The sequence below is a fragment of the Erythrolamprus reginae genome, chromosome 2 (assembly GCF_031021105.1).
Source record: "Erythrolamprus reginae isolate rEryReg1 chromosome 2, rEryReg1.hap1, whole genome shotgun sequence".
Lineage (NCBI taxonomy): Eukaryota > Metazoa > Chordata > Lepidosauria > Squamata > Dipsadidae > Erythrolamprus > Erythrolamprus reginae.
In genome coordinates this window covers 3,261,970-3,287,282 of record NC_091951.1, presented here as the reverse complement: position 1 = coordinate 3,287,282, position 25,313 = coordinate 3,261,970, and the positions used below count along the sequence as shown (strand labels likewise).

The window sequence follows — 25,313 nt, the reverse complement described above, 5'->3', positions numbered from 1 at the left end:
AACAGCAGAGAAGACAGTCGGGAGCCTCCTGAGGTAAATCGTAAACAACACCGAGGGAAAAGGCGGGAAAAGGGAAACGCCCCCTTTCCACCCTCAGCAGCCAATCAGAGCGCAGATCCCCTCAGGCAGGAGCCCGCCCTCCCTCAGCCACAACGGGGTGTTTGGGACCTTTCCTTCTCCAGCCATTGAATTCAATCTCTTCACATTGAAAGTCTTCAAAAGAAACAGAGCTGAGATTCAATTGTGAGGCTGGAATGGTTTTTTTTTTAATTTATCTTGCACTGGGCAAAAAAGAGGTCACAGTCTTTCCCCGTCTTTCCACCAGGGGGCGGACTCTGCTAAGGGAAGGGAACCAAAGGGCGAGAGGAGGCTGAGAAGGAAGTGACATCACTGAGCCTCGACGCTCTAGGACGGCACGCTCGCTCTCCTTAACCGCTGGTGCTCGCACGAGACGGAGGACATCCAGAGGTGCCCCAGGTGAGGGAGAGTTCTCTTCCCGGGTCCCATGCTCCCCAGCCACCCTCTCCTTGCAGGGGAAGCGGGGGGAGGTTGGGTGAAGGTCGCTCAGGGGCTGAATTCCACCTTCTCATTCTGGGCCTTTGTTTTTCCTTCCACCTCAGAGACAGAAACCGGAAGCCATTTGGGGTCTTTGCAAGGCCCCATTTTCTCCTGGGGGAAGAAAAAAAGAGCGGAATCACCTGGAGGGATCCGTCCTGTGTTCCCAGAAATGGTCCCGTGAAGGAAAAGGCGTCTGGAGACCCACAAGAGTTCTTGGACCGCTTTGGAGTTGCTCTGCAGGACAGAGAAAGGATGGAGACCCCACCTGTTGCAAAGGGGGGAAGCGGAAAAGGCCCTGCAGCCGCTCAGCCTGGGAAGGGGTGGAAGCTCTGGACAAGACCCGGGCAGAAGATCCTGGAGGAAGAACCCATCCTCCCTTCAGAAGTTCTGCCCTGGAACTCCATCCAATACCAGGAGGCTGACGGTCCCCGAGGACTTTGCAGCCGACTCCACAACTTGTGCAGGCGATGGCTGAGACCAGAGAAGCACACGAAAACCCAGATGTTGGACCTAGTGGTTCTGGAGCAGCTCCTGTCCCTTCTGCCCCCAGAGATGGAGGGCTGGGTGCGGGAGTGTGGAGCAGAGACCAGCTCCCAGGCGGTGGCCCTGATGGAAGGCCTCCTCCTGAGCCAGGCAGAGGAGCAGAAGGAGCAGGTCCAGTTGCAGGTGAGACACTTTTGGGAGCTCAGAACGGAATAGAGAATGTGGTTGAATACTTCACCCCTCCTTCCCAAACTTCTCTGGCGTTCATCCCATCTCCAATTCTTGTAGGACATTGTTCTGTTTTCTCACTCAACCTCACAGATGGATATTGGGGTCTTTGAGATTGTGTTTCAAATCTGGGAACCCACTTTGTGTCGTGTGATGTATATTGTGCTTCTTTTTTCCTTCTTCCCATCTGAAGTGCTGCACTGTGGAGATCAGAGATCCTGAGGGAAAGGAGAATCCATCAAATCCCCCTCAGGAGATATTTTTCAGGAGGATCCCTTGGGAAGATCAAAGCCAGGACACTTCAGGAGGTAATGAAAGATCCTCCAGTTGTCCATCTGTCTTACCTCTCTCTGTCTCTTCTCCTCTTTTGTTAATGATGCATTTTGAAATTATTTCTTCCTTGCAGAGAAACAAAGAATGAAGCTCTCTGGTTTTTATGACGGAGATCAAACAGCGGCTGAACCTCCAAATCAAGTAAGAAAGGGGGAAATTATTAGATTTCTATTCTGTCTTCAGGAAGTGAAGTGGGTGTGCAGAGGGCTCTCTCTTTCTATTTTCCCCCATTTGGCCAGGATTATTTTTGTGTTCTACCACAACATGGAGAGCAGAACAGCAGGTTCCAGTTGCGTCCTCTGTTTGTCTTGTTCTCTTCGAAGCTCCTCCAACTTGAAGTTTACAACAAGCAATTTTTTAGACAAGGACAAAGATGAGATGGATTGTTATGAATTTTGGAAGAGTTTTTAATAGCTAGAACATAAAAATAAAAGTGCAGTCAAACAAATTGGGAAATAGAGATGGAAAGAGAAGGAGGGTAAAAATGAACAGATATGAGGAATGTCTATGCAAGAACTATAGATAATGAAATATACATAATAATAGCGAGAGTAATAATAATAACAACAACAGCAACAACAACAGAGGTGGAAGGGACCTTGGAGATCTCCTGCTTGGGCAGGAGACTAAATGGCTTCAGACAAATGATTATCCAACATCTTCTTAAAAACCTCCAGTGTTGGAGCTTTCACATCTCCTGGAGGCAAGCCGTTCAATTGTGCTTTTTTTTAAAAAAAATAAATAAATTATTTTTATTATAATACAAAGATTAAAAAAGAGCAGATATATAGTGTTTTACATATTGTATCATTTCAGAGTATAATTATTATTTGTATGGTTGTTGTGCTTAAATTCTAAGATACTTTATACAGAGCTGCCCCTAGTTCCCCCTCCCTCCCTCCCCGTTGAACTGTTGACCTAACAGTTCTATTTCTTCCTTTTGATATCAATATGCAGCTTATGGCATCAGCAGTTGTCACACATTTGTTCTATCGTACAATTCATCTAAAGTCAGATTGGTTTGATCTTGATGTTGTATCTCGGAATGATTTTAAGAACATCTTGTTTATTTACTACCATTATTGTTTTTGTTTATTTTTTCTTGTCTCTACCCAGTCATAATTTTTTTTCCAGATTTCATAATATTTTGATTCTTCTTTATTTTTAAGTTTTTGGGTGAGTCTGTCCATTTTTGCACAGTCATTTTTTTTTTAAAAATCATTTCTCTTTCTGACGGTGTTTCTTCTTTTCTCCAATTTTGTGCTATTGCAATTCTTATTGCAGTAATCATATGTTATATCAGATAATAATCGTCTTTTTTGAGTTTTTGATTTATTATGCCTAGAAGAAAGGTCTCTGGTTTTAATCTCAGTTGTTCAATTGTTCTAACTGTCAGGAAATGTCTCCTTAGTTCTAAGTCGCTTGTCTCCTTCTTAGCTTGACTCCCTCTTCTTTGCGGCCACCCCTGAGATACTGGGACATTGCTATCATGTCTCCCCAGTCCTTCTTTCCTTTAAGCTAGAGATACCCAGGTCCTGCAACCCTTTTTCATATGTTTGACCCAGTAATGGCCAACCTTTTTGAAACCGAATGCCCAAACCGCAACCCAACACCCACGTATTTATATCCGACTGCCAATAGGGCAATTTACTGTATTTTTCAGACTATAGGACACACCAAGATTGTGAAGGGGTAAGTAAGAAAAAGCTTTTGTCCTCCCTGCCCCTCTCCCCCAGGAGCACTTTGTGGGCATTTCAAGCCCTCTGCACACCCCGCCTTTCGCAAAAATGGGTAAAGAACAGGCCCGTTTTGCAAAATTTTATTTATTCGATTTTTTATTTGGGCATTTTTTCATTTTTTATTGGGGCACACACAGGGTTTGCAAGGTCTGCAGAATGCTTCTGAGGGCTCGGGGAAGGCACAAACATCCCAGTGTTTGTGAAAATTGGGTGCCACAAGTTCGCCATCACAGGGCTAGAGGAGGAGCTTAAGAGAGGACAGTGGATGGAAGGGGTTTGCTTCCCGTCTCATATTCTGATGAAAACTCATTAAAAAAAGGCTGCCAGTTGAACTAAACCCTTTTCATTGCCCATTTTAGAGAATCTCATACAAGTAAATTAGAACCTACGCTGCAGCCTAACCAAGCAGATATACATGAGCTGGAAAGTCACTGGCCCAACAGAAATTAGAAACATAGAAACATAGAAGTCTGACAGCAGAAAAAGACCTCATGGTCCATCTAGTCTGCCCTTCTACTATTTTCTGTAATCTATCTTAGGATGGATCTTTACGACAGTGGCAAAGAGAAAACCTGGGAGGACAGAGGACAGAGTTTATACTCAGGACTGTTTGTCCTACTAATAACATCATACATCCCTTGGACTCACCTTTTTAGACTGGATTATATCTATATGAACTTGGCTTAATTGATTAATTAACTGACTAGTTGAAATATCTTCTACCTATATTTTTATTTTTATTACTTATATTTATCTATTTTTAATAATTAATATTTTTAATAATATGAACTGTTAGTTTTATATTAACTCTTTTTAATTAAATTATTGTGGGGATTTTTAAGTGGATGGGAGGATGGTAGTGATGGCATGAATGAATGGGACTATTTTAGTAATTATTGGAATGAATGGAATACTGTGAATGAAAATGAATGGGAGGGGGGTGATAGATGGAATGGAGTGGGTGGGGGGATTATAATATGTATGGAATGAATGAATATGACATGAATGGAATTTTTGGCACACCTGACGCTGGAAGGGCAGGAGAGGAGGGGACACTTATCTCTGGGGTGGCAGAGGGTCAAAATATCCCGGTCTTGCTGGGGAGAGGCAGGTATGGCGGAAGCCATGGAGCTAGCCGTTCCAGGGGAACGAGGGATCGCTGCTTAGTAGCGATCCCTTCTTCAGGCTCCATGAGCTTAACTCAAGGCACTGGTGATGAGTGTAATTCTGGCCCTGGGCTCAAGTTGTTGCTACTCAATGCCAGGTCGGTGGTAAATAAAGCTCTCCTCATCCGGGATCTGATCCTGGATGAGGAGGCCGACCTGGCTTGTGTGACCGAAACCTGGCTGGGCCGGAGGGAGGAGTTCCTCTCTCTGAAATTTGCCCAGCTGGGTTTCGGGTATGGCACCATCCTCGACCCCAGGGAAGGGGGGGGAGGAGTGACTATTATAGCCAGGGAGAGTCTTGGCCTGCGTAGGCTCATTGCTCCAGAGGTTGTGGGTTGCGAGTCCCTCCTGGTGAAGTTGGACTTAGGGGTTCAGGTGGGCTTGTTACTCACGTACCTGCCTCCCAGCTGCGTGTCAACAGCCCTGCCTGTGCTACTCGAGGAGGTGGCCGGGCTGGCGGTGGAGTTCCCCTGACTTATCGTCCTGGGGGACTTCAATCTGCTGTCGCTTGGCGGTTCCTCTGGACTGGCACAGGAGTTCATGGCCACCATGACAGCCATGGACCTGACTCAAGTAGTTCAGGGTCCGACTCACAAGGGTGGGCACGCACCCGATATGATATTCCTCTCTGAGCAACTGAGTAATGATCTGAGATTAAGGGGCTTAGAAGTGTTGCCTTTGTCGTGGTCAGATCATTTCCTACTGCGGCTTAACTTCCTGGCTCCAATCCTTCCCCGCAGGGAGGCGGAACCAATTAGGAGGTTCCGCCCCGACACCTGATGGATCCAGAAGGCTTCCAGATGGCGCTTGGGGTTATTCCAGATACACTTGTCCACAGTTCGGCAGAGTCTCTTGCTGAGGCCTGGAACAAGGCTGCAGGGGAGGCTCTTGACCGGATTGCGCCGTTGCGACCTCTCCGCGGCACTAGACCCCGTAGAGCTCCATGGTTCAACGAGGAGCTCCAGGTGTTGAAGCGCCAGAAGAGACGTCTGGAGAAGCGATGGAGGAAGAGTAAGTCCGAATCCGATCGAACACTTGTAAGAGCTCATATTAAGACTTACAAAGTGGCGCTCAAGGCGGCAAGATGCGCGTATCATGCCGCCTTGATTGCATCAGCGGAATCCCGCCCGGCCGCTCTGTTTATGGTAACCCGCTCCCTTCTTAATCAGAGGGGAGTTTGGGAGCCCTTGCAGAGTAGTGCCGAGGATTTTAACACGTTTTTCGCTGATAAAATCGCCCGGATCCAAGCGGACCTCGACTCCAATTGTGAAACAGAGTCGACTGAATCATTGTCACTGGGGCTAAACGTCTTTGTCCATCTGTCTGGGAGGAGTTTGACTTGGTGACACCTGATGAAGTGGACAAGGCCATTGGAGCTGTGAGTTCCGCCACCTGTTTACTGGATCCGTGTCCCTCTTGGCTGGTTTCGGTCAGTCGAGGGGTGACACGGAGCTGGGTCCAGGAGATTGTCAACGCCTCCTTGGGGGGGGGGGGTCCTTTCCGCCCCTTTATAAGGAGGCGGTTGTGCGCCCCCTCCTGAAGAAGCCTTCCCTGGACCCAGCCGTGCTTAATAACTACCGTCCAGTCTCCAACCTTCCCTTCATGGGGAAGGTTGTCGAGAAGGTGGTGGCACTTCAACTCCAGCGGTCCTTGGATGAAGCCGATTATCTAGGTCCTCAGCAGTCTGGATTCAGGCCCGGCTACAGCACGGAAACTGCTTTGGTCGTGTTGATGGATGATCTCTGGCGGGCCCGGGACAGGGGCTTGTCCTCTGTCCTGGTGCTCCTTGACCTCTCAGCGGCTTTCGATACCATCGACCATGGTATCCTTCTGCGCCGGCTGGAGGGGTTGGGAGTGGGAGGCACTGTTCTTCAGTGGTTCTCCTCCTACCTCTCCGGTCGGTCGCAGTCGGTGTTAGTGGGGGGTCAGAGGTCGACCCCGAGGTTTCTCCCTTGTGGGGTGCCTCAGGGGTCGGTCCTCTCCCCCCTGCTATTTAATATCCACATGAAACCGCTGGGTGAGATCATCCAAGGGCATGGGGTGAGGTATCATCAATATGCCGATGATACCCAGTTGTACATCTCCACCCCATGTCCAGTCAACGAAGCAGTGGACGTGATGTGCTGGTGCCTGGAGGCTGTTGGGGCCTGGATGGGTGTCAACAAGCTCAAACTCAACCCAGACAAGACGGAGTGGCTGTGGGTTTTGCCTCCCAAGGACAATTCTATCTGTCCGTCCATTACCCTGGGGGGGGAATTATTGACCTCCTCAGAGGGGGTCCACAACTTGGGCGTCCTCCTCGATCCACAGCTCACATTAGAAAAACACCTTTCAGCTGTGGCGAGGGGGGCGTTTGCCCAGGTTCGCCTGGTGCGCCAGTTGCGGCCCTATTTGGACCGGGAGTCATTGCTCACAGTCACTCATGCCCTCATCACCTCGAGGCTCGACTACTGTAACGCTCTCTACATGGGGCTACCTTTGAAAAGTGTTCGGAAACTTCAGATCGTGCAGAATGCAGCTGCGAGAGCAATTATGGGCTTCTCCAAGTATGCCCATATCACTCCAACACTCTGCAGTCTGCATTGGCTGCCGATCAGTTTCCGGTCACAATTCAAAGTGTTGGTTATGACCTATAAAGCCCTTCATGGCACCGGACCAGAATATCTTCGGGACCGCCTCCTGCCGCACGAATCCCAGCGACCGGCTAGGTCCCACAGGGTTGGCCTTCTCCGGGTCCCGTCGACTAAACAATGTCGTCTGGCGGGACCCAGGGGAAGAGCCTTCTCTGTGGGGGCCCCGACCCTCTGGAACTAGCTCCCCCCTGAGGTTAGGATTGCCCCCACCCTCCCTGCCTTTCGTAAACTCCTTAAGACCCACCTTTGCCGTCAGGCATGGGGGAACTAAAACACCTCCCCCTTGCCCATGTTGTTTTGTTGATTGATTGACTGTGTGCCTGTTTTTTATATATACTGTTTTTATGAGATTATTAATTTTAAATTGTAACTAGATGGGTGGGCATTGGATTTGGTATTATGTACTGTACTGTTTTTTATTATTGTTGTGAGCTGCCCCGAGTTTGCGGAGAGGGGCGGCATATAAATCCAATAAACCTAAACCTAACCATATGTTTATCCCAGGCATGTTTAAATTCAGTTACTGTGGATTTACCGACCACGTCTGCTGGAAGTTTGTTCCAAGGATCTACTACTCTTTCAGTAAAATAATATTTTCTCATGTTGCTTTTGATCTTTCCCCCAACTAACTTCAGATTGTATCCCCTTGTTCTTGTGTTCACTTTCCTATTAAAAACACTTCCCTCCTGAACCTTATTTAACCCTTTAATATATTTAAATGTTTCGATCATGTCCCCCCTTTTCCTTCTGTCCTCCAGACTATACAGATTGAGTTCATTAAGTCTTTCCTGATACGTTTTATTCTTAAGACCTTCTACCATTCTTGTAGCCCGTCTTTGGACCCGTTCAATTTTGTCAATATCTTTTTGTAGTTGAGGTCTCCAGAACTGAACACAGTATTCCAAATGTGGTCTCACCAGCACTCTATATAGCGGGATCATAATCTCCCTCTTCCTGCTTGTTATACCTCTAGCTATGCAGCCAAGCATCCTACTTGCTTTCCCTACCACCCGACCACACTGCTCACCCATTTTGAGACTGTCAGAAATCACTACCCCTAAATCCTTCTCTTCTGAAGTTTTTGCTAACACAAAACTGCGAGAAATTGCTGGATTTCAACTCCCTCCTGCCCCAGCTGGTTGATGGCATGTTGGGCATTTTAATTTAGTAATATTTGCAGGGCCACAGATTCCCCATTCCACTCAAATACCAATACATGGCTTTTGGTCATTGGAAAATATCACCCAACTTTTGGGTACCCACCAGCTTCTGGCTCTCGAATTCTTTCATGTCATGGGTAAATCTTTGTGTATGTCTTTGGAAATTTATTTGATTGATTTCTATAACCACCCATCTCAGCAAACAAGTCTCTACTTCATAGGACCCTTTGGAGTAGAAGACCTGGTCTGCCCTCCACCGCGTGGCAGCAGCCTCTGTCATCTAAAATACATTTTGAAATATCTGAAGTCAAACCTAGTCTGTCTCGTTTTCTAGAGCAGATGTTTAAGTTTGGAGCCCCAGGTGGGCAGCTTACCTGCATCTCGCTGCATTTAGGATACTGGATTGGATAAATTCATGGAGGGAATTAGGGAGGGGGAGGGAGAGGGAGACAGAGAGAGGAGGAGAATATTTTAGAGGGGAATTCGAGGGGAACTGGATAGCTCAGGGGTCTCCAACCTTGGCAGCTTTAATTAATTAATTAAATTAATTTGCAGCCAAGCATCCTACTTGCTTTCCCTACCGCCTGACTGCACTGTTCACCCATTTTGAGACTGTCAGAAATCATTACCCCTAAATCCTTTTCTTTTGAAGTATTTGCTAACACAGAACTGTCAATACAATACTCAGACTGAGGATTCCTTTTCCCCAAGTGCATTATTTTACATTTGGAAACATTAAACTGCAGTTTCCATTGCTTTGACCATTTATCTAGTAAAGCTAAATCATTTATCATATTACAGACCCCTCCAGGAATATCAACCCTATTGCACACTTTAGAGTCATCGGCAAATAGGCAAACTTTCCCTACCAAACCTTCCCCTATGTCACTCACAAACATATTAAAAAGAATAGGACCCAGAACAGACCCTTGTGGCACACCGCTTGTAACCTGACTCTGCTCAGAATACTCGCCATTAACAATAACTCTCTGATGTCTATGCTTCAGCCAGCTGCAAATCCATTGAACTATCCAGGGATTAAGTCCAATCTTCACTAATTTATCTATCAGCTCTTTATGTGGAACCATATCAAAGGCTTTGCTGAAGTCCAGGTAGGCAATATCCACGGCACCACCTTCATCCAACATCTTTGTGACATAGTCAAAGAAATCAATGAGATTAGTCTGACATGATTTGCCTTCAGTAAAGCCATGCTGATTTGGGTCCAATAAGTTGTTTTTTAGATCCTGATTTATCCTCTTTTTGAGTAGAGTCTCCATCATTTTAACTACAACTGATGTCAAGCTAACTGGCCTGTAGTTACCAGCTTCTTCTCTACTGCCCTTCTTGTGAATAGGCACAACACTGGCCATTCTCCAATCCTCAGGAACTTCTCCTGTTAACAAGGATTGGTTAAACAAATCAGTCAGGGGGATAGTAATGACAGATCTGAGTTCTTTAAGAACTCTGGGGTGGATGCCATCTGGACCCATTGCCTTATTTATCTTTAATCGTTCAAATTCTTCTAAGACATCGGCTTCTAAGATCACTGGAGCTGAATCCGTACAGCTGGAAGCAATGCTATATCCCTCTATAGTATTATTTTGTACGGTGTCTTTTGAGAAAACTGAACAGAAGTAGCTATTGAAATGGTCAGCGATCTCCTTATTCCCATTAATGCATGTATTATTCCCGGTACTAAATTTCGTGATGCCGCAGTTTTTCTTCTTCTTATCACTAATATATCTGAAGAAGGTTTTATCCCCCTTCTTTACAGATTTGGCAATTTCTTCCTCTTTTGAGGCTTTAGCAGCATATATTATCTGTTTCGCCTCCTTCTGTCTCATTTTATACACCTCCCTATCAGCTATACTTCCAGACTCTTTATACCTCCTATAGGCAGCCTTTTTTTCATTGACTATAGCCCTTACATCATTGCTAAACCATAGCGGTTTCTTCTTCCTTTTACCTTTAGTTATTTGTCTTACATACAGTCCAGTGGCTTTTAAGATGGCCTTTTTTAATACAGTCCACTGGGTGCTTGCTCCTGCCATTTTATCCCTCCCCTTTAATTCATTTTCTAAATATTCCCCCATTGCATTAAAATTTGTTTTTCTGAAATCCAATACTTTGGTTGCATTATAGGATTGCTCACAATTAGTTTTTACATCAAACCACAAACATAGATGGTCACTGCATCCTAAATTTTCTCCCACCTTGACATCTGAAACCCAATTCCCATTCGTAAAAACTAAATCTAGAATATTCTCCCCTCTAGTTGGTGTCTTAACCAGCTGTGCCAGAGCTGCTCCTGTAAAGGCCTCTACTATATTCTTACTTTTGCATGTAAGGGCACTGGGGATATTCCAGTCAACATCAGGCATGTTGAAATCACCCATAACCACAATATCTCCCTTTACTGCCATTTGGGTAATTTCATCCACCATCTTGTTGTCATATTCCTCGGATTGCCCTGGAGGCCTATAGATCACCCCAATTCTAATGACAGAACCTTCTTTATTTTGCATGCAAATCCAGAGAGTCTCTAGATCTTGACATGTATTGTGAATTAGTGTTGTTTTTAGACTTTCTTTAATATAAATGGCTACTCCACCTCCCCTTCTCTCTATTCTATCCTTCCTATACAGTGTATATCCTGGTATGGATATTTCCCATTCATTAGAATCCTTAAACCAAATCTTTGCTGGCCGACCAGTAGCTCTAAGTGGCTTTGGTGTGGGGAGGTGATCGCCTTCCTCCCCGTTCCGCTCTATTTTAATACATTTTATAATATTTTAGTAGCGCTTATGGTTTAGGTTTATTGGATTTATATGCCGCCCCTCTCCGCAAACTCGGGGCGGCTCACAACAATAATAAAAAACAGCACAGTACATAATACCAAATCCAATGCCCACCCATCTAGTTGCAATTTAAAATTAATAATCTCATAAAAACAGTATATATATAAAAAAACCAGGCACACTGTCAATCAGTCAACAAAACAACATGGGCAAGGGGGAGGCTTATGAAATTTTTGATATCCCTATTGCACTATTGGATTATCTGAGGGCCTGTATATATATTTAAATGTATTCTTTTTTTTATGTACTTTTAATTCTGATAATATTTTTAATTAATTAGTAAATAGAAGTTTTGGGTGAATGTGTATGAATGGGATAGACTGAGTGGATAGGTTTTTAGTGATGAAATGTACATTTTTAATACATTTGAATATACAGTGATACCTCGTCTTACAAACGCCTCATCATATAAACTTTTCGAGATACAATCCCGGGGTTTAAGATTTTTTTTTGCCTCTTCTTACAAACTATTTTCACCTTACAAACCCACCGCCGCCGCTGGGATACCCCCCCTCCAGACTTCCGTTGCCAGCGAAGCACCTGTTTTTGCACTGCTGGGATTGCCCTGAGGCTCCCTTCCACGGGAAAACCCACCTCCGGACTTCTGTGTTTTTGTGATGCTGCAGAGGAATCCCAGCAGCGCAAAAACAGGTGCTTCACTGGCAACGGAAGTCCAGAGGTGGGGTTTCCCAGCGAGGGGAGCCTCAGGGGAATCCCAGCAGCGCAAAAATGGGTGCTTCACTGGCAACGGAAGTCCAGAGGTGGGGTTTCCCAGCGAGGGGAGCCTCAGGGGAATCCCAGCAGCGCAAAAACGGGTGCTTCACTGGCAATGGAAGTCCAGAGGTGGGGTTTCCCAGCGAGGGGAGCCTCATGGGAATCCCAGCAGCGCAAAAACAGGCGCTTCGGCTGGCAAAAGGGGTGAATTTTGGGCTTGCATGCATTAATCGCTTTTCCATTGATTCCTATGGGAAACATTGTTTCGTCTTACAAACTTTTCACCTTAAGAACCTCATCCCAGAACCAATTAAGTTTATAAGACAAGGCAAGGTTCGACAAACCCAGGCGCCTGGTCGCCAGTGGCGCCTAGAAAATGTTGTCTGGCGCCTAGAAAATGTTGCCTGCTGTACTGTATGTCAGCGTTTCCCAACCGGTGTGCCGCCTGGGCAGGGCGCTGCGGTGCCTCTGACCTCTCCGCTCCTGCCCGATGCCGCGGTTTCTGGCGCTCTCCTGCTGGGTCCCAAAGAAGGCAGGCAGGAAGGAGAGCTCCATTCTTCGCGCCTTTTTCCCGCCTTCCGTCTTTGGGGCCCAGCAGGAGAGCGCCAGAAATCGCGGCATCGAGCAGGAACCGGGAGGTCGGAGGCACCGGCACGGCAGCGCCCGCCCAGCTGAAGGTTCCCTGTCGTCATCGGCAAGTGTCCTTTGGGGCCCGGCGGGAGGGCACTGGCGGTGGGAGCGGGGGGGGGGGCCGCGGCTGCAGCGGCACAGGCAGTCGCGGGGAGATGGCGGGGGGAGCGGGGGGCGGCTAAAGCGGCCCCGGGCACCGTTCCCTGTAAGCTTTTCCAGGGGCGCGCAGGGAGCCGCGGCCACCCGCCCGCCTACCGGATTTCCCTCCGCGCGGCTGGGGAGGTGGATTCGCCGCCCCCGCCAGCCCGATCTCCCTCCAGTGGCTGGTGACGTAGTTCTACCGCCCTCGCCAGCCTGATCTCCCTCCGTGGGGGGGTGGGGGGCGACGAACCGACGACCGGGGGCTGTCCGTCCGTGTTGGGTGGTGCAGGGCAGGCACAGGCAGCCCCAGGGGAGAACAAGGGAGGGAGAGAAAGGAAAGAGAGAGTAAGGGAGGGAGAGAAAATTGAATGAAGGAGGGAGAGAAAGAAAGAGTAAGAAGCAGAAAGGATAGAGAAAAAGGAAGAGAAAGGGAGGGGGAGAAAGGAAAGAGGGAGGAAGGGGGGGAGAGAAAATTGAATGAAGGAGGGAGAGAAAGAAAGAGTAAGAAGTAGAAAGGATAGAGAAAAAGGAAGAGAAAGGGAGGGAGAGAAAGGAAAGAGGGAGGAAGGGGGGGAGAGAAAATTGAATGAAGGAGGGAGAGAAAGAAAGAGTAAGAAGTAGAAAGGATAGAGAAAAAGGAAGAGAAAGGGAGGGAGAGAAAGGAAAGGGAGAGAAAGGGAGGGAGAGAAAATTGAATGAAGGAGGGAGAGAAAGAAAGAGTAAGAAGTAGAAAGGATAGAGAAAAAGGAAGAGAAAGGGAGGGGGAGAAAGGAAAGAGGGAGGAAGGGGGAGAGAAAGAAGATATGAAGGAGGGAGAAAAAGAAAGAGAGATAGGAAGGAAAGAGGGAGAGAAAGGAATGAGAGAGAAAGGGAGGGAGAGAAAGGGAATGAAAGAGGGAGAAGGGGTGAGAGATAGAAAGGATAGACAGAAAGGGAGAGAAAGGAAAGAGAGAAAGGGAGGGAGAGGAAGGAAAGAGATGAGAGAGGAAGGAGGAGACAGAGGGGGTGAAAGCGATGTCAGGTGGAGACTCGGCAAAAAACCAAGTTTGCTTAAAAAAAATTCTGGCTCCTAAATTTTTTGGCTGGCTCCTAGATTCTGAACAACTTTGTCGACCCCTGAGACAAGGTATCACTGTATATCTTATTATCGTATTTAAGCATTTAACTAATTCTTTTTTAAGGAAGGCTGTCTGCAATATTGGTTGAATGGATATGATTGAAAGTCTGAATTTGTAAATGAATGGGTTGAATGGAAGGGTCAATCTGCCTGGCGGGAGGAGTGGGGGAGCCGTCTCTGGGGTGGAAGAGGGCTGAAATATTCCGGTCTTGCTGGGAAAAGGCAGATATGGCGGGAGACATGGGGTAGGCCACTCGCGGGGAAAACGGACTGCTGCTTGAAAGTGGTCCCTCATTCCGTCCCCATGGATTCAACCTGGAGAACTGGCGACAAGTGAAATCCGGACCCCGGGCTCAGGCTGTTGCTGCTCAATGCCAGGTCTGCTGTAAATAAAGCTCCCCTCATGCAGGATTTACTCCTGGAGGAGGAGAAGGAGGCAGACCTGGCGTCTGTGACTGACACCTGGCTGGGACCGGAGGGAAGTGTTCCTCTCTCAGAAATGTGCCCAGCCGGATTTCAGGTGTGGCACCAGCCGCGACCCCAGGGAACGGGGGGGGGGGGAGGAGTGGCAATTATAGCCAAGAAGACCATCAAACTGCGTAGGCTCACTGGCCCCCAGGCAGTCGTTGCTGCAGCGGGAAGCATTGACAAAGATCAAGGGGCCAAGGATAGCTGCAAGGTGGCAACTCACTCTAGTGTAAGGTGGGAGGGGGCAAGAGGAGGGGAAAGAAGTAGCTAAGCAGGCAGGGAGGCAGGGAGAGTGAATAAGAGGAGCAGACACATATGCACGCACAGTACACACAGAGACACATACACGCAGCCCGCGAGGTCTGTGTAAGGGGTGTGCAGAACTTGATCCTTTCCCAGAGCTGAACTCCTCCTCACCACCCATCTGCTACATTTACACTATCTGCAAGGGAAAAGTGGTAGAAAAAGCCATTCGTATAAATAAGAGATGACTCACCCTTAACCCCGCTGTCTTCTTTAGTTATCAAAATATCAAACCAAGCAATTGTGGAACGCTGCTATAAGTTGAAACCCCAAGCTTCAAATTTTATACTTTTTAATACAGTGGTACCTTAAGATACGAACTTAATTGGTGCCGGGGGGAGGTTCGTAAGACGAAAGGTTCGTAAGACGAAACATTGTTTCCCATAGGAAACAATGTAAAGTCAATTAATCCGTGCAACCAAACCCCCCCCCCCGCAAAAAAACGGCTTTCCGGCTGTTTTAAAAGGTGACAGCCGGCCTGGGGGGCTTCCCAGCACCCCCCGAACCCGTGTTTGGGGTTCGGGGGGGTGCTGGCAAGCCCCCCAGGCCAGCTGCGACCTTTTAAAACACCCGCGCCGCTTCGCAGCTGTCTCCTTAAGCCCAACGCTAAAGCCGAACTTCCGCGTTCGGCTCCAGGGGACAGCTGCGAAGCGGCGCGGGTGTTTTAAAAGGTCGCAGCCGGCCTGGGGGGCTTGCCTGCACCCCCTGAACCCGGCGGGAGGTGAAGCATTGGGTGGGTGGGCTGTCATGACACCCCCACCCCAGCACTTTGCATCCTGCTGGCTAAGAGCAATCGGGCAGCAGCTTCTGCCGGACATGGGGGCTGGGGGCTGCCTGGCTTTGTGTTTTTGGCTGGGGGGGGAGTGAGTTAGGAAGGTCCTACTTCTCCCCCCCAGCCAAAACCCCAAAGCATGTTTGCTGCCCCACGATTTAGCCAGGACAGGAGCGAAGTGACGTGGAGGAATGGGGAGGTGAAACCGGGCGGTTTCAGCTCCCCATTCCTCCACGTCACTTCGCTCCTGTCCTGGCTAAATCGTGGGGCAGCAAACGGGCTTTGGCGTTTTGGCTGGGGGGGAGGGAGTTAGGAAGGTCCTACTTCTCCCCCCCCAGCCAAACCCCCAAAGCATGTTTGCTGCCACACGATTTAGCGGCGAAGTGACGTGGAGGGATGGAAAGCTGAAACCGCCCGGTTTCAGCTCCCCATTCCTCCACGTCACTTCGCTCCTGTCCTGGCTAAATCGTGTGGCAGCAAACATGCTTTGGGGTTTTGGCTGGGGGGGAGAAGTAGGACCTTCCTAACTCCCTCCCCCCCCAGCCAAAAACACAAAGCCAGGCAGCCCCCAGCCCCCATGTCCGGTAGAAGCTGCTGCCCGATTGCTCTTAGCCAGCGGGATGCAAAGTGCTGGGGTGGGGGGTGTCCTGACAGCCCCCCCACCCCAATGCTTCACCTCCCGCCGGGTTCGGGGGGGTGCTGGCAAGCCCCCCTGGCCGGCTGCGACCTTTTAAAACACCCGCGCCGCTTCCCATCTGTCTCCTGAAGCCCAACGCTAAAGCCGAACTTCCGCGTTCGGCTCCAGGAGACAGCTGGGAAGCGGCGCGGGTGTTTTAAAAGGTCGCAGCCGGCCTGGGGGGCTTGCCAGCACCCACTCGAACCCCGAACGTTTGCCGAACTTCCGGATTCGGGGTTCGGGGGGTGCTGGCAAGCCCCCCAGGCCGGCTGCGACCTTTTAAAACACTCGCGCCGCTTCGCAGCTGTCTCCTGAAGCCCAACGCTAAAGCCGAACTTCCACGTTCGGCTTCGGGAGACAGCTGCGAAGCGGCGTGGGTGTTTTAAAAGGTCGCAGCCGGCCTGGGGGGCTTCCCAGCAACCTCCCGAACCGAACCCGGGGTTCAGCCAAATTTTGCCTCTTCTTACGAACTTTATTCAAGTTACGAACCGGCGTTCGGGAGGCTTCTGGGAAGCCCCGCCGCCCGGCTGTTATCTTTTAAAACAGCCGCGCGGCTTCCAGCAGTCTCCGAACACAGGTTCGTAACTCGAAAAAAGTTCGTAAGAAGAGGCAAAATTTTTCTGAACCCCGGGTTCGTATCACGAGTTATTCGTAAGACGAGGGGTTCGTATCTTGAGGTACCACTGTATTTGGAAAAAATTGTTCAAGTATTTCTTTTTTTAAAAACGGGACCAAACTGTTTCTGAGGACGGGAGGGAAGTGGAGAAGAGCCTGGCTGAAGCTTTTGCCGGCAGACCAGAGAGATGGCTGGAGGCTGGGACTGTGCTCACGTGCATGGCAGCCTCCGAATTCTTTTGCGTGTGTGTGTGTAAAGTAGTGTGGAGAGAGGCAATGGCTGCGGCAAGGGAGGCAGAAAGGTTTGCTTCATCTTTGACAGAAGAGGCGAGGAGAAGAGCCGGGCGCTGTGAGAGGGCAGGGGAGTGAGCCAGCGCCTTCTCCGCTTTGCTCTTTATCTGTAATTCTTTTAAAAAGCAGACTGGAGCCGCGCAGGAGAGCTCCAGCCACCTCTCCTGCATGGCTCCTGTCTGCCAGCAAGAGCTTCAGCCGGGCTCTCCCCCGCTTCCCTCCTGTCCAGCCACCTCTCCTGCACGGCTCCAGTCTGCAGTCTCCCTCGGCCACAGCTGCTGCTGACTTCCATGTGCGCCTTTGCATTCACACACGCCCACGCGCATGGCAGCCTCCCGATTCCTTTGCATGTGTGTGTGTGTGTCTGGGTGTGAAGGCGTGCATGGAGGGAGGCAGAAAAGTTTGCTCACTCTCTGACACCGGAGGCGAGGAGGAGAGCCGGGCGCTGGGAGAGGGCAGGAGAGTGAGTCGGTGCCTTTTCCGCCTTGCTCTTTTATCTGTTCTTCTTTTTAAAAACAGACCGGAGATGCACAAGAGAGGTCCAGCCACCTCTCCTGCATGGCTCCAGTCCGCCAGCAAAAGCTACAGCTGGGCTCTCCCCCACTTCTCTCCCATCCTCAGAAACAGGTTAGGCGAGGTGGGAGCATGCCACAGGGGGATGGCAGGAATGCACCTATCTCTCCAACTCCTCCAGCTGCTCCTCAAGCAGCGCCGGGATTTCCCCACTGGCGTACGGACGCCAGGGCAGTCAGCAGCTTCTGCGGGTCCAGCAGCCACTCCTCCCTCTTCTCGGCACTGCACATGCACATCAGAAATCTGGAAGTTTCATGACCGCCACTTGGAGTGCCCGGAGAAATGGCTCTGCCATAATTTCATCATCACAATATTAGCCTCTAGTCCCCTAATCATCTTTGTTGCTCTTCTCTGCACTCTTTCTAGAGTCTCAACGTCTTTTTTATATCGTGGTGACCAGAACTGAATGCAATACTCCAACTGTGGCCTTACCATTAACACTTCACGTGATCTTGATTCTATCCCTCTGTTGATGCAGCCTAGAACTGTGTTACTGCTTTATTGGCAGCTACTGCACACCATCTACCCTCTTGTCTAAATCTTTGATGAACATGAAAAGATCTTGCAAATCCTCCTGTTCTGTTCTTTTTTCCATGTTCAGGAGAGTCTTGTGTCCTTCGAGGAGGTGGTAGTGTATTTCTCTGAGGAAGAATGGTCTCAGCTGGATCCTGACCAGAAAGCGCTGCATTCGGAAGTCATGCTTGAAAACTATAGGAATGTGGTCTCTCTGGGTAAGAGTTTTCTAGTCGTGAATCAGACTTCAAGAAGACAGATTATAGTTAGTTTTTTATTTTTAAAAACAATACATGTATTATGAGATATCGTCTTCTGGGAGGGAGAAGGAAAGTCCTCGGAGAGGGGCAGCAAAGAAATCTAATAAATAATAATAATAATAATAATAATAATTATTATTATTATTATTATTAATGGATCTGGTCTTCTGGTGCTTGAATGAAGGAAAGAGTCAATGTCTCTTTGCTTAGATGCTTTCTGTGCTATCTCTATTTTTCCATTTCTATTTGAACTTACCTGTGGAGGCTGAAAAGAACGAGGTGTGCTTTTATGTGTCCTCTGGAAGTCATGTGAAAGGACTGTGTTGTCATTTGTACTCTGAAACCTCCAAAATTGTGTCAGAGTCTTCTTCCAATCCAATTTAAAAACAAAGGCTTTCACTTTCATTTCTTTTTTGCTTTGAAGGTAATAACAGGACAGGACAAGAGAATCAAGATTCCTATGAACTGTTCCAGGTCATCAACCCTAAAGATGGAACGGAGAAGTTTGGAATTCCAATGGAATCCGAAAGCCCCAAAATAAACCAGTCAAATGATTGGAATCAGGAAAACTCATCTTCCACTGATGCTCTGATGAAAGACATACTTATGCAACAAGAGAAAATCAAGAAAAAATATATTGGGAAAAGTGTGAAGCTAATCAGAGCTAAAGTACAAGTAAATGAACACTATTTAACCCAAAACAAAGGAGAAGATGTTATAAGAAGACACAATGGACAAAATTACAATGGGACATCCATTCTTTCTCTTGGAAGTAACTACCTGACATCCCAAATAGTGATCGACACAAAAGAGAAGCCTTATAAATGTTTGAAATGTGGAAAATGTTTTAAAACAAGGGGGCAACTTACTATCCACAAAAGGATCCACATGGGGGAGAAGCCATATAAATGCATGGAGTGTGGAAAGACCTTTGCTCAGAGCAGTGCACTTAATACCCATAAAATGATCCACACAGGGGAGAAGCCGTGTAAATGTATGGAATGTGGAAAGACCTTTGCTCATAGTAGTTCTCTTACTTCCCATAAAAGGATCCACACAGGGGAGAAGCCGTATAAATGCATGGAGTGTGGAAAGACTTTTGCTCAGAGCAGTGCGCTTCGTTCCCATAAAAGGATCCACACAGAGGAGAAGCCATATGAATGCATGGAGTGTGGAAAAACCTTTGCTCAAAAAGTTTATCTTACTTCCCATAAGCTGATCCACACAGGGGAGAAGCCGTATAAGTGCATGGAGTGTGGAAAGACTTTTGCTCAGAGTGGTCATCTTATTTCCCACAAAAGGATCCACACAGGGGAGAAACCATATAAATGCATGGAGTGTGGAAGGTCCTTTGCTCAGAGCAATGAACTTACTTCCCATAAAAGGATCCACACAGGGGAGAAGCCGTATAAGTGCATGGAGTGTGGAAAGATGTTTGCTCAAAGTAGTTCACTTATTTCCCATAAAAGGATCCACACAGGGGAGAAACCATATAAATGCATGGAGTGTGGAAAGGCCTTTGCTTATACTAGTGCACTTACTTCCCATAAAAGGATCCACACAGGGGAGAAGCCGTATGAATGCATGGAGTGTGGAAGGACCTTTGCTCGAAGAGATCATTTTATTTACCACCAAAGGATCCACACAGGTGAGAAGCCATATGAATGCATGGAGTGTGGAAAGACCTTTGCTTATACTAGTGCACTTACTTCCCATAAAAGGATCCACACAGGTGAGAAGCCATATGAATGCATGGAGTGTGGAAAGACCTTTGCTCAGAGCAGTGCCCTTAATACCCATAAAATGATCCACACAGGGGAGAAGCCGTATAAATGTATGGAATGTGGAAAGACCTTTGCTCATAGTAATTCTCTTACTTCCCATAAGAGGATCCACACAGGGGAGAAGCCATATGAATGCATGGAGTGGGGAAATACTTTTCCTCAAAGTAGTGCACTTATTTCCCATAAAAGGATCCACACAGGGGAGAAGCCATATAAATGTATGGAATGTGGAAAAATCTTTGCTCATAGTAATTCTCTTACTTCCCATAAAAGGATCCACACAGGTGAGAAGCCATATGAATGCATGGAGTGTGGAAAAACCTTTGCTCAAAAAGTTCATCTTACTTCCCATAAGGTGATTCACACAGGGGAGAAGCCGTATAAGTGCATGGAGTGTGGAAAGACTTTTGCTCAGAGCAATGATCTTACTTCCCATAAAAGGATCCACACAGGGGAGAAGCCGTATAAGTGCATGGAGTGTGGAAAGACTTTTGCTCAAAGTAGGGCACTTATTTCCCATAAAAGGACCCACACAGGGGAGAAACCATATAAATGCATGGAGTGTGGAAGGTCCTTTGCTCAGAGCAATACTCTTACTTCCCATAAAAGGATCCACACAGGGGAGAAGCCATATAAATGCATGGAGTGTGGAAAGACCTTTGCTCATAGCACTGCACTTACTTCCCATAAAAGGATCCACACAGGGGAGAAACCATATCAATGCATTGAATGTGGAAAGAACTTTGCTCGAAAAGATACTTTTATTTCCCATAAGAGGATCCATACAGGGGAGAAGCCGTATAAATGCATGGAGTGTGGAAAGACCTTTGCTCAGAGCACTGCACTTACTTCCCATAAAAGGATCCACACAGGGGAGAAACCATATCAATGCACTGAATGTGGAAAGAACTTTGCTCGAAAAGATACTTTTATTTCCCATAAGAGGATCCATACAGGGGAGAAGCCGTATAATTGCATTGAATGTGGAAAGAACTTTGCTCGAAAAGGTACTTTTATTTCCCATAAGAGGATCCATACAGGGGAGAAGCCTTATAAATGCATGGAGTGTGGAAAGACCTTTGCTCAGATTAGATCTTTATCGTCTCATAAAAGGATCCATACTCGGGAGAAACTATATAGCAATAGCAATTCCACTTAGATTTCTTTACTACTCTACAATGCTCTACCACTTTATCTTTGAGCAGTTTACAAAGTCAGCATCTTGTCCCAAGCAATCTGGGTCCTCATTTTAGTGAACCAACTGCTAAAAGTAATCTACAGAAGTTGAAGTTATTTTCAATAAAATGTCAACTTGAAACTTTTCAATTTCCACTTATTTAAAAATGCTCCATCCATTTTCTTGCTGAAATATTTTTTCTGATCCATTTGCATTTCTTGCTCAAAGAAACAACTCACGGTTTTCACTTTGTAAAACCGCTGCCTTTTTTTAAACTAATCACAAAGAGTGTTAATGTTCCCAGATGCAAATGGTCTTATTATGAAGAACAAAAAAACAAAACCCCACACTGGAAATGTCGTACAGTGGTACCTCATGATACGAACCCCTCATCTTATGAACAACCCGAGATACGAACACGGGGTTCAGAAAATTTTTCCCTCTTACAAACTTTTTTCTTCTTACGAACCCGCCGCTGCCACCGCCGAGAAGCCCTACCGCCCAGCTGTCGCTTTTTGAAACAGCCAGGGGGCTTCCCAGCGTCCTCCTGAACAGGAACGCCAAACTGAACTTCCGGGTTCAGAGTTCGGGAGGCCTCCGAGAAGCCCCCCGGCTGTTTTAAATGGTGACAGCTGGGCAGTGGGGCTTCCCAGCGGCCTCCCGAACGCCAAACCCGGAAGTTCGGCAAAAGTTCGGGTTCGGGAGGCCGCTGGGAAGCCCTGCCGCCTGGCTGTCACCTTTTAAAACAGCCGGGGGGCTCCCCAGCAGCCTCCTGAACCCAAATGCCAAACCCGAACTTCCAGGTTCGGTGTTCGGGAGGCCTCCGAGAAGCCCCCCGGCTGTTTTAAAAGGTGACAGCTGGGCAGCGGGGCTTCCCAGCAGCCTCCCGAACGCCGAACCCGGAAGTCCGGGTTTGGCGTTTGGGTTCAGGAGAACGCTGGGAAGCACCCCCGGGTGTTTCAAAAGGTGACAGCCGGGCGACGGTGTTTTTTTGCGGGTTTTTTCCGTTGCACGGATTAATTAAGTCTTACGAACTTTTCGTCTTACGAACCTCCCCCTGGAACCAATTAGGTTAGTCAGACGAGGTATTACTGTACTTTGTCTAGGTAGCAACCAGGTTAAATCCCAGCTTTAATTTACAAATAACGAATAATTTTCAGCATTATAGAATTAATAGTTATTAAAACAATCCTTCAGCAGAGAGCAATACTGTTAGCAAAGTACTCTGAGATGGAATGGATATTTTAAGGACCCTCTTGGGGGACTCAACAGACACCTCCACTCTCTCCCCCTCCTCAATCCATCTAAAAATTGTGCCACTTAGAGATTTGGTGAAGAAGGAAAGAGGGATCCTGTCCAAAGCTTTGCTGTGATCTTGGGATCTGCCTGAACTCCTCTGCCTCCACCTGCCCCCGCTTTCCCTTTCCCCGCCAGATCCCTCCCATTCCTTCCACACTCCCTGCTGCCCCCCCCCATCCCAAGAAAGCTCCGAGTCTTCGGAGAGGGGTGGCATACAAGTCTAATCTATTATTATTATTATTATTATTATTATTATTATTATTATTATTATTTTATTATAATAGTTGCCATCTGGGACTTGGAACGTTCCCCACCTCCTTCCCCAAGAATGGCTTGTTCTTTGGCTAGAAGGAGGACGGCCAACTGCAGGCAGAGCTTGGTTTGGGGGTGAGGGCCTCTCTCTGCAAGGATTCTTGGCATGGCCCTGGCAAAGGCTTGGTGCATCCTGCAATCATAGGATCGCCAGGGCTCTGGACACAGTCCCAGGTGGCATCTGAAGCAACCAACTTGGACTTTCTTTCTGGGTCCTTCTGTGCCTCCCTCTCCTGCACCATTGTAGGCTTATATCCTGTGGTGATCAAGATGTAATGGCCGAAGAACCAGCAGCAAGAGAAGGAGGGTGTGGCCTTCGGGTAGGAGCCCCAGAATGGAGACTGCACCCACCAGCTCCAGGTGATGCTGGCGACCCAGACCCAGCGGGTGGACCTCTATGCTTGCCAGATAGAGCATGCCAGCCTGGAGGCTCTCATCACCGTCCAGTGGGCTCAACTCCTCCTCTCCATCTCTTCCCCTGGGGACCCTGTGCTGCCCCGAGAAGGGCAAGAAACCCTCTTTCTAGGGAGAGCCAGAATGCACCCTCTTGGGGAAGGTGGGCCTGATCCTCCTGCTCAGATGAGGCTCCTCCTTCCCTAGAGCCCTGTTCCTCCAGCACTGCCAGGTGCAAAATCTGGATGGGGATTATGGGCGCTGTGATAAGAGTGGCCTTCCTTGCTGTGGGGCTCTTCTACCTGAAGAGTAGGAAAGGTGAGTCTGAGGGGCTGGAAAATGAGTTGTGGGGAAGGGACCAGCTAGGGGAGGCCTCTTAATCAAGCTTAGCCAAGAGGGTCTCTTTCATAAATATTTTGGGAACTTTTGTTCTTGCAGGTTTATTAAAGAAAGAGAATGCAACCTATTATGGGCTATCAATGGGGAGGGGGTCCCTCGGAGTCCTCGAGCCCATGAAGGGTCCTGATTGACTCATTTTCTCCCTCCAACAACTCCCACCCACCCACCTGCAGATGAGTTTCTCTTCTCCTTTATCTGAACCTCTTCCAAAGGTTATTGGAGATTTTTAAAATTCTTTAATTGCTCCATTAAAAAAGCAACATACCAGAAAAAATCTTCTTGCTGTGCACATAGCAAATTTTTCAGATTTTGGTCTGTTTTTCCTTACAGACCTGAAAAAAGAATTGCAATCTAAAACAAAAACTCACCGACACTAACATCTTACCCAGAATTTTTCCAGGTTTTGGGGGAATTGCAAATAGGAAGGAAAGAGAGGGACCCTTCCTTCCCATTCCTCCTTCGGAGAGGGGACACCCTTAGCTTGTGGGCTTTTCTTCATGACCCTTTGCTCTTAGCCCACCTTCTTTCTTCTTATAAAGAAATTTGGCTTCATAATATTTTAATATTATTTTTATATGTTGTTGTCACGATTGTAAAAGTCCGTTTGAACTTTATCGTGGAGGCGATGGATTTTAGAGTTCCAAACATTTATTCAAAACAAGATTTCTTTTATTATGAAAGTATAAATAAACATTGTCTGAGTAGACAAAAGAACAAATACCTCACATCATGGAGTCTTAAGGCAGAGAAGAACAACGGAGCAAGAAGGCGGAAATGACAAGGCAGGATATTACATAAAATATAGGAAGAGATTAATAAAGGCACACATATTAACTCTTTAATTACTAAATGTCTGTGAGGCTGGCAATATTCAGCGTGACACCCTTTTGGCGGTCATCAGGGACATTGGTTCACATAAGGTACATTTTCTTGGAGAGGTATTCGTGTTGGTCAGCTGGCAGTGGTTTATTCAGCACGTCAGCAATCTGTTCAGTTGTGGGTACATAATGTAGTTTCACGAATCCTTGTTTTACATATTCTCTTGCATTCTTATATCTTATGTCGGTGTGCCGTGAACGAGCTCCAACATATTCAGTTTCAGATATGAACGTAACTGAAACATTGTCCTCCATAATAACAATTGGTTTCATGGGATCACACCAAATACTATCAACAAGAGCAGAAACACAGGTTAAAGCATTACAACAGTCAGAAACACAGGAAGAACAAGAAATAAAGTTTTGCTTTCTAACTTTCCAATAAATTGGACAACCATTCAAAAACATTATATAACCAGAGGTACTTTTTTGTGTTTATCACCTGCCCAATCAGAATCTGCATAGCAAATCAACTCAGGATACTTGTTATGTTCTGGTTCTAAGAACAATTTCATGTCTTGTGTGCTTCATGTATCTCAGCAGTCTCTTTATGCATGTCCAGTGAAATGTAGTTGCTTTGCCAATGTGTCTTGACAAAAGATTGACATTAAGTGAAATGTCGGGTCTTGTCCAACTGCTAATGTATAACAATGACCCAATGACTGAACGGTAAAATGTTTGATCCTCAAATTAAGGACTATCTTGGTGTGTCAACTTGTAAAAATCTGCATTGGAGAGCGACATGGGTGTGCGTGGGTCATGTTGCAATTTTGCAAAAGTTGATCAATTTTTTTCTCTTGTGAGAGGCTAAACCCCTTCTGAGTCTTTTCAATCTGA

At 47.3% G+C, this 25,313-nt stretch overlaps 1 protein-coding gene across 1 annotated transcript; it reads left to right on the top strand.

Moving 5' to 3' along the window:
• The first annotated feature begins 384 nt into the window (after positions 1 to 384).
• LOC139162871 (zinc finger protein 420-like) lies at positions 385 to 21,336 on the top strand. The gene is made up of 6 exons (XM_070743740.1): positions 385 to 477; positions 621 to 1,224; positions 1,463 to 1,577; positions 1,676 to 1,743; positions 18,063 to 18,192; positions 18,659 to 21,336. The coding sequence occupies exons 2-6, from the start codon at positions 811 to 813 to the stop codon at positions 21,175 to 21,177; spliced, it is 3,246 nt and encodes a 1,081-aa protein (XP_070599841.1). The 5' UTR covers positions 385 to 477; positions 621 to 810; the 3' UTR covers positions 21,178 to 21,336.
• The last annotated feature ends 3,977 nt before the right edge of the window (positions 21,337 to 25,313 follow it).